An 8,411-nucleotide genomic window follows, 5' to 3' on the forward strand; every position below is an offset into this window, starting at 1 on the left:
TCGGCTACTTGGCTTGAGCCAGTTGTTGCCAGAAGGGATAGTAGGTCTACTGCCAAATTTCTTTCTTTCTTTTTTTCAGACAAGCCAGAAATGTGTTGGGCTTTTTTTGTTTTGCTTTTGTTTTAAAGCATACTGATTTGTAATGGTGGGTAATGAATTCAGAAATTTTAAATGTATCTTGGGCCAAAGTAAAAAGCCTGTGGGGCAGGTTCGGGCCTCATCTGCCATTCCTGTCATGATCCTTCGAACACAGTTCCAAGCCCACCAGACCAGGAGCCCAACAAGGGCAGGGACTGGACATGACTCACTCTAGGTCCCAGGATAGCCTCGGGGTATGGGCTGAATGAAAATAGTCTTCTATATGTCCTCCTCCAGGCCTTGCACATGCTATGCCATAGAACAGCAATTTGGTATTGCCTGAAATGTTTTTCCCCCCTTTACTAGTAAGTTCTTAGTAATCTTAAAACATGTAAAGTCTAGATCTGTTTCTTTCTGAAGGACTCCCTTATCACTAGGGCAGTGTCATCACTCCCTCCTTGGACTCCCTCAGCCCCTCCACCTCTCTCTCAAATGCAACCACTGGGGCCAGACTGCCCACCACCAGGCTAGAAGTTTCCTGGGGACAGAGCCACAGTAGCGCTCACTCTGGGACCCCAGCATCACCAGAGCTGAGCCCAGCACATAGTTGGCTTCAGCGGGTGAATATCTTAAACTGACCGAAGCCCCAGGTTTCTCCAGGCTGCTGGCCCCTCAAACCCCAAGAAGGTGACAAGTGATGGTAGCTTCCCCTCCATCTTGGACACAGAACTCAGCAAAGCAAAGCTGCTGTCCTGGGTCAGCCACTCACTAAAAATCAAGAGAACCATGTAGAAGGTACTTTATTGAGGTGATTAGGAGTGCCGGTTTCCTGTCTCCTGTCCAGCCCCCTCAGTACAGTCTCATGGGTGGAAAAGACCAGGCCTCTGGGCTGCTCTGGGCCACTACCCAGGAGAGGCTGGGCAGTGGGGCAGGGGGGCTGGGGCTCCAGTCCAGGGCAGAGGTTCCGGGCAACAAGGGTGATGGTGGCTGAGGCAGGGGCTGTTGTGGCCCAACCCCCCAGGGCCGCGGAGGGGGCGGTGTGGCTACCAGCCAGATGCTTTTCAGCAGATCAAAGGCTGTTGGGGGACCCCAGGCTGCCCCAGATGGTGAAGGCAACAAGGGCAAGGGGGGTGGCCAGGGACCTTTTGATGGTGCCAAGCTCACCCTATGCACCATAGGAGTGCTGGAGCTGTGAGGCATGGCAAAGGTGAGCTCCTTTGTCCTCTGTTGCCTCCTCTGCCTCCCCTCCCCTGGGCACTGGTTGGGGCTGTTGATCCAGGAAGGTGTCATTCTTTGGCTTTCAGGGCCCCCAGGCTTGGTCCCTGGAACAAAGGAAAAAAGCATCGGGGACAGCTAAGCTATAGCAGACAAAGAGAAGGAGCATACAGGGAGCTAGAGCAGACAAGGGGAAGGGAAGTACAGTGAGTACAGGTAGGCTCACCTGGTAAGGGCGGCTGGCAGCCACGGAGCACCAGGGTGAGGTCAGGCACACAGCCATGGCAGGCCTGTAAGGTGCTCACAATGGCATCCCTGGCTTCTTGCACTAGGTTCCTCCTGGGGAAGGCCTGTGGCAGAATCAGCTGGCACTGCAGCTCCTCCAACAGCTGCCCCAAGCCAGGGAGCTCTGTGGGACTGGAACTGGGCAGACCTGGGCCTGAGCCTCTAGGGACCTGGTTCTCCTTGCCTCTTGACTGTAGAGCTGGTTCTTGCACCGGGCTTGGGCTTGGGGAGGGTTTGGCAGGGAGTGACGGGGTGCCTGGTTCCAGGGGCCTGCCTCTAAGCAGCCGAGCCACGTCCAGAGATTTCACTTCATGGTTGAAAAGACCCCGGTGCTCCCGGCTCAGCCGGCCCTGGGTTATGACCACAAGCTTGGGAGCAGTAGGGGCCACAAGAGGATCCTGACTGGTCACAGAAGGATGCTGACAGGTCAGTGGCCGGCGGCTGCCCATCAGGGCCTCATTACGCTCCCGCCTGGTCTTCCGACGGCGAACTCGACCAGGTTTCTCAGGCCTCTGGAAAGGCTGGGGGGCTGGCCCCCGGGGGTCCATAGTGTCCTGGAAGAAAAAGCTAGAATGGCCATCAGTATGCAAGTAAGTCGGGGACTAAGAGTGAAAGGTGAGAAGAGGAGACGGTTTGGGGTGAGGTGGAAAGATGAGAGTATTTACAGAGACAAGATGAGAGTAAGGTAGTAGGGAGGGAATCTTTGGCAAAGGCTTGGTCAGGAAAGGAGTCAAAGGAGTCATGGTAAATGTGATTTGCCAGGGAATAGAGAAAGGGTTACAGGGTACAGGGACATAAGGAAATGATGGGGGACAGGACGGCATCATGAGACCACAGGGAGCTGGTGAACCAGAAAGGGACTGTGAACAGAGGAGAAATCCAGGGGTAGAGGAGGTACTGGAGAACGCAGGGAGACGTGGCAGGGAAGGAAAGGCAGACAAAAAAGCTGGAGACAGAGGACACCTTGGGAAAGCAGAAGGGGCGACTGAGCAGCTACCAGGAACTGGGGCCTACTCACGGGAGTGAGGTGGCCCAGGGTAGGAGGCAAGGAGGGGTGGGCAGTTGAGGTTAGGAAGGGGGGGTACAGTTGGTGGGGGCAGGGCGTCGAGCACCTCACCTTCTCCTGGACCAACGAACCCCGCCCCCACCCGCCCCCCGTGGCTGTGGGGTGCAGTGGCTTCTTCTCCGAGGTAAGCCCAGCTCACGACGCACTGGGGGTCTCTTCCAGGCCTCACGCTGAGCCTCATGCGCGCTGTGCGCATGCGTGTGCCCCACCCACGCCCTTCGGCTTCCTGCTCCCGAGAAGCACGAGGCGCGGCGCAGAGTGCCGGTTATAGTCCCGCCCATTCCAGCCTTACTTTCAGAAACCTCTCTCATTTGTCTTTGGACACCTCCGATCCACCAATTGGCTGCGAGGCCCGCTGGGGCCCGCCCCCTTCCTGATTGCTGATTGGCTCAAATGTCTATTGGCGGACTTTCTGGAAAGTGCGAAGAGGCGAGGCACTAGGGGGTAGGGGGGCTAAAGGGCCAGCGTAGTCTCCTTTGGCAGGCGGTCCCCAGGCAGTCACGGAGTTCATCCCCAATCATTGTAGAGTCATCATTCAGAACTGGGATCTGGGGCAGCCCGGGTGGCTCCGCGGTTTAGCGCCGCCTTCAGCCCGGGGCCTGATCCGAGACCTGCGATCGAGTCCCATGACAGGCTCCCTGCATGGAGCCTGCCTCTCCCTCTGCCTGTGTCTCTGCCTCTCTCTCTCTCTCTCTCTCTCTCTCTGTCTGTCTCTCATTAATAAATAAATAAAATCTTAAAAAAAAAAAAAAAAAGAACAAGGATCTGGAGTTAAACTACCTAGGTTCATATGCCCAAGTGGCATCTTTGAACTTGAACTGTGTGACCTTGGGGATGTGTATAGCTGCTCAGACCCTCAGTTTCTTTATTTGTAAAATGGAGTTGGTAATAGTACACCCTTCATGTGGTTGCTGTATGAAAATGAGCCAATATATCTAAATGAGCCAATATATCTAACTTGAAACAGCACTTGATTTGAATGAAATGAGTGCCTCGAAGCCATTTCCTGACAAGCTTTGCTTCCAGAAGTTCTTTTCTACCTTTCCAACTTTTCTTTTTACAATTGTCCCCTCAGACAAAAAAAAAAAAAAAAAAAATTGAGAGAGAGCATGCCTGAGCAAGGGGAAGGGCAGACAGAATGGAGAGCAAATCCTTGAGCAGGCTCCCTGCTGAGTGCCTAGCTGTGGCCCGAGTACTCCCCATGCCCTGATAAGCTATATTACCTGTGTAATATTGCTCACCCAGTCTTCCTGATTTTTCAAAGCCTAACTCAAATACTACTAGGAAACCCCTCACCCTCAGAGTCCTCCTCTTCCTCCTCCTCCTCTACTTCTCTTAATCACAACCTTGATCCTTCTCCCAACTCTGTGTCTGATCTGTCTTCCCCAACGGGCTGGGACAAGGCCAGGATCTGACCCATTCATTTAATATTCAAGTTCTTATGAGCAGCCATAATACTTGGTACTATAAGGGCCTGTTCCAAACTAGTGGATGGAGGCAAAACATTAACATGATAAATAAGACTATTTCAGTATCAACCTACCTAGAAAGAATGAATAGATTGAATAGATGGAAGGTCCCATCTGGGAGTAAAGCTACAGGAATATAGCCAGGAAGTGTGGGGGTGGGTAGGTAGGGGACCCCCACCTGGTCCCTGAGAACTGGAGAGCTGGGAAGACTTGAGATTTGAGATTAATATGGGGCAGTGGGGGGCGACCTTAGGTGGCCTTGGCTATGGTTGTAGGTTTCAGTGCCCAGAAACACTTGAGGGTTTAGGGAGAGGAACGGAGGCCACAGATCTGCAAGATGAGCTGGGCGGGAGGGCTGCCAGGCTGGACTTGGGCCTTGCAGCATCTCTAATTTCCTTTCTCTTTCTGCACTTTCTGCTGCCCTCTTTGCAGGGCCAGTGATGTACGATGTATGTAACGCAAAGATAGTTTAGATCTTATGCCACAAAACCTGGTTTTCAGTGGGGCGGGAGGGGGTATTGGGAGGAGGCACGAGCAGACAGGCTCACTAAAGTGCTAGTGCTGCCTTAGCCTTACAACTGAGGCTCTATTTTTCACATGTTGCCATCTTCCTTTTTTCTCCCCACATCAGTAGAAAATAGGAGCGTCCCCTCCTAGCCAGGTGCGTAGGAGCCACCCCTCAAAGGATCGAAGAATGGACTCGTCCACTCACTCCCCTCCCCCCCCCCCCACGTGAATGAGACACACAGCGCTGGTGATGTCTCACACACACACAGCTGGTGATCTCTCTCTTTCACTCTGATACACACACACACACACACACACAGAGCTGGTGATCCCTTCCGCACATTTCTCACCCTATAGCAAATGCTTTCCCCTCCCAAGAAAAGACTCTAGATTCACCACCACCCCCGACACACGCTGGGCCTTTCAGGTAGTTCACCCCTCCCCCTGCCGCGGGCGTGGTGGCTTCTCCCTCCCCCACGGGTGCTGATGGTCTCGCCTCGCCGTCCCCGGGCGCCCCGTGCGCTAGCGGCCGCCGCCCGGGAGCGAGCGGCCCGGGCGGGAAGCGCTGGACGAGCCCACTGCGCGGCCGGCGCGGGGGAAGCACGGGTTCCCAATTCCACCTCCCCTGCCAAGTGCGGGTTTCCGCTCCTGCAGAGGGAGGAGGCGCCCGGGATCGGCCAGCGGCCTCGCGGGAGTGCGGGCGGCGGGACCGTCCATTGTTGCCTGGAAGGGAGGGGTGGGCGTGGCGGAGCCACCCCCTGGGCCAACTCTCCCGGGTCGACCTCGCTCGCCCATCCTTGCAGGAGCGGCGGCGCCAAGATGAGCGGAGAGGAGAACCCAGCCAGCAAGCCGACGCCGGTGCAGGACGTGCAGGGCGACGGACGCTGGATGTCCCTGGTGAGCGACCCGGCCCGCGATACTCTGGAGTCCGGGAGGGACCTCGGGAGAGCAGCTGTTTGGCGCTGTCTCTCTACGTGATTAGGAAACAGGGCAGTTGGGGTGGTGCTGCCTAAGGAAGCAGAGCGGGGCGGGCCCAGGGGCGCGCGTGCCACTGACTCCCCCTTGTACGTCCCCGAAGCACCATCGGTTCGTGGCCGACAGCAAAGATAAGGAACCCGAAGTCGTCTTCATCGGGGACTCCTTGGTCCAGCTAATGCACCAGTGCGAGGTGAGGCCTCTGCAGGTCCCAGTCCCCCTGCCCCACCCAGGCCTGTGCCCTCTCACACCCGGATCAGAGCCCAGGCCAGATCCAGTATGAGGTACCTGAGTAGCCGCAGGCAGCACCCACAACCCCAAATCTTGGTGTAAGGTGCAGCATTCTCCTGAGAAGGAACTGTGTGACCGGTCTTTGTCAGATTGAGGCTTTCTTGCAAGAAGGTTGCCTAAACTGAGACTCTATTGTTTGCTTAAGGGAGTGCACAGCCCAAATGGATGTCCATAAAGCTGTGGTCTTTCAACGAAGTGAAAGCTGTAATAGCACTCCACAAAGGGGGCTCAATTATGTTATCCTTCCACTAAGTGAGGTCAAACTGTAATAGCTTTCATGAACTGTAATGTTTTTGGTTCAATGCATGACTCAAGCAAATGGCTTTTCATAAAGTGAGTCTTGCTTCTGTGGGGCTCCGTGAAACAGAGAGTATAATAGGTTTGCATAAAGTGAGGTTTTGACCACACTGCTTCTGTAAGGCAGGGCTCTTCCACAATGACGTTTGGTTAACACTTGTACAGAGGGCGGTGGTCCCTGCTGTCAACACCCCGGTGCTCATACCACTTCTCATCTACAGATCTGGCGGGAGCTTTTTTCTCCTCTGCACGCGCTTAACTTTGGCATTGGCAGTGACAGCACGCAACATGTGCTTTGGCGGCTGGAGAATGGTGAGCTGGAACACATCCGGCCCAAGGTGAGCAGAGCCTGAGTGGGCAGCTAAAGCACCCTAAGCCTCTGCCCTTACCACTGCATCATGCCTCTCTTTCCACAGATTGTGGTGGTCTGGGTGGGTACCAACAACCACGGGCACACAGCAGAGCAAGTGACTGGTGGCATCAAGGCCATTGTGCAACTGGTGAACCAACGACAGCCCCAGGCCCGGGTCGTGGTGCTGGTGAGAGCAGGGGAGGTCAGGGAAGAAAGAATGGCAGTGGTCTGGGACCCCCTTGGGTGCAGCTGCAGCTGGCACAGTTCTGGGCAGCAAGGCGGCAGAAAGGCAAAAGCTCATATTGAAGCTTGCTACACACCCAGCAGCTGCATTTAAGGCCATGTTCAGGGACCAGTAAGCCCCTTTTTCCTAAGGAACTGCTGATGATTCTGGGGGTGTTGCAAAACCCAAAATGGTTAGCCAAAAGTAGTCACATTCCTAGGGTGAATCCAGGCTCCACCCTTCCAGCTGGAATGTTTGCTACTCGGAAAGAGGGACTGACCCTTTGCCATCCATGCTGTCAACATTTTTATGATTGATACTTGGAAAGGGGCTGGCACCCGGAAGGTTCTTGCTGAGTTGGGGGTCTCAGACTCGGTATCAGGAATTATCCTGCCAACGCCCTGCTTTCCCATTCTGAGCGTATTCCACAGGCCAGAACTCTGTGAGGCGGGTGAAGGGGTTGGCCCAGAGCACAGGATACCCAGATGCTGGTAGGGTGTCTCCTCACAACTGTTGGTGCCCCTCCCCAGGGCCTGCTTCCAAGGGGCCAGCACCCTAACCCACTTCGTGAGAAAAACCGGCGGGTGAACGAGCTGGTCCGAGCGGCACTGGCTGGCCACCCACGGGCGCACTTCCTGGATGCCGACCCTGGCTTTGTGCACTCAGACGGCACCATAAGCCACCATGACATGTACGATTACCTGCATTTGAGCCGCCTGGGCTACACACCTGTCTGTCGGGCCCTGCACTCCCTGCTTCTGCGTCTCCTGGCCCAAGACCAGGGCCAGGGCATCCCCCTGCCAGAAGCTACACCCTAAGCATCCTCCTCCCCCGACATTAAATTCTCATTCCTCAGTCTCCCGTTTCTTGCTTTATGGCCAAGCCCTCTGGGCACCTCAACCTCAACTTCGACTTCTGCAGCCCTGGAGCTCTGGAGGGTGTTCTGCTTTTGCCCAAAGCAGGCATCAGCCGATCCATCAAGGTGTTCTGGTTCTTGGAGAGTCTGGCAGGTTTCTACTATCAGCTCCACACAGGCACTACTGCTCAGTAACACACTAGGTAAAACCAGTTTGCCAGCACTACCTATAGGATTAAGGTTAAGCAACAATTCTGGAAACATAGCAGCCTGGCAAAGCCCATCCAAAGCTACCCTCTCCTCCTTGCAGAAGATCTTCCCCTGGCTGGGACTTCTGGTGCTCTGGTCTTAGCTTAGATGCCACTTCCTGACACTCTCCATCCCCAGCAGTCCTCCCTTCACACCTGGCATGGCTATGTGTCTCCCCAGAGGGGCACTGTCCACAGGCTGGCGGTGAGGGGTGGAACCGAGAAGAGGCTCCTTTGGGCCTGGCTGCAGTGCTGCCTCATGCCATGTGGGGGCAGCAGGAGCCACTGAGAACTGCACTGCACCCCACTCCAACTAGGTTCAGACCTCCTGGGTCACTTCGAGGGTGGACTGCCCTTCCTGTAGCACCTCATCCCAGGCCTTCCCCGACCCCCTCATACTGGATGGCTGTGAGAGAGACACACAGGCACAGTGACTCCCAAGCACCGGGGCTGGAGAGGCTGCTGTCCTGGGTGAGGCTGGGCCATCAGCCCACAGGGTCCCTCTGATGTTGGGAGGGTAAGGTCCTGGACTCACTCCCCCAACCTCAT

General features: G+C 55.4%; 2 protein-coding genes across 2 annotated transcripts; one reads left to right on the plus strand and one right to left on the minus strand.

Moving 5' to 3' along the window:
• Positions 1-927: 927 nt before the first annotated feature.
• Positions 928-2,930, minus strand: PRR19 (proline rich 19). Its single transcript, XM_041745959.1, has 2 exons — positions 1,520-2,930; positions 928-1,400 (listed from the first exon to the last, which is right to left on the minus strand). The coding sequence occupies exons 1-2, from the start codon at positions 2,124-2,126 to the stop codon at positions 928-930; spliced, it is 1,080 nt and encodes a 359-aa protein (XP_041601893.1). The 5' UTR covers positions 2,127-2,930.
• A 2,271-nt stretch (positions 2,931-5,201) lies between these two features.
• Positions 5,202-7,613, plus strand: PAFAH1B3 (platelet activating factor acetylhydrolase 1b catalytic subunit 3). The gene is made up of 5 exons (XM_041744269.1): positions 5,202-5,517; positions 5,699-5,788; positions 6,405-6,521; positions 6,600-6,722; positions 7,289-7,613. Exons 1-5 carry the CDS (start codon positions 5,440-5,442, stop codon positions 7,574-7,576), a joined length of 696 nt encoding a protein of 231 aa, XP_041600203.1. The 5' UTR covers positions 5,202-5,439; the 3' UTR covers positions 7,577-7,613.
• Positions 7,614-8,411: the final 798 nt, after the last annotated feature.

This window comes from Vulpes lagopus, chromosome 2 (assembly GCF_018345385.1).
Source record: "Vulpes lagopus strain Blue_001 chromosome 2, ASM1834538v1, whole genome shotgun sequence".
Classification (NCBI taxonomy): domain Eukaryota; kingdom Metazoa; phylum Chordata; class Mammalia; order Carnivora; family Canidae; genus Vulpes; species Vulpes lagopus.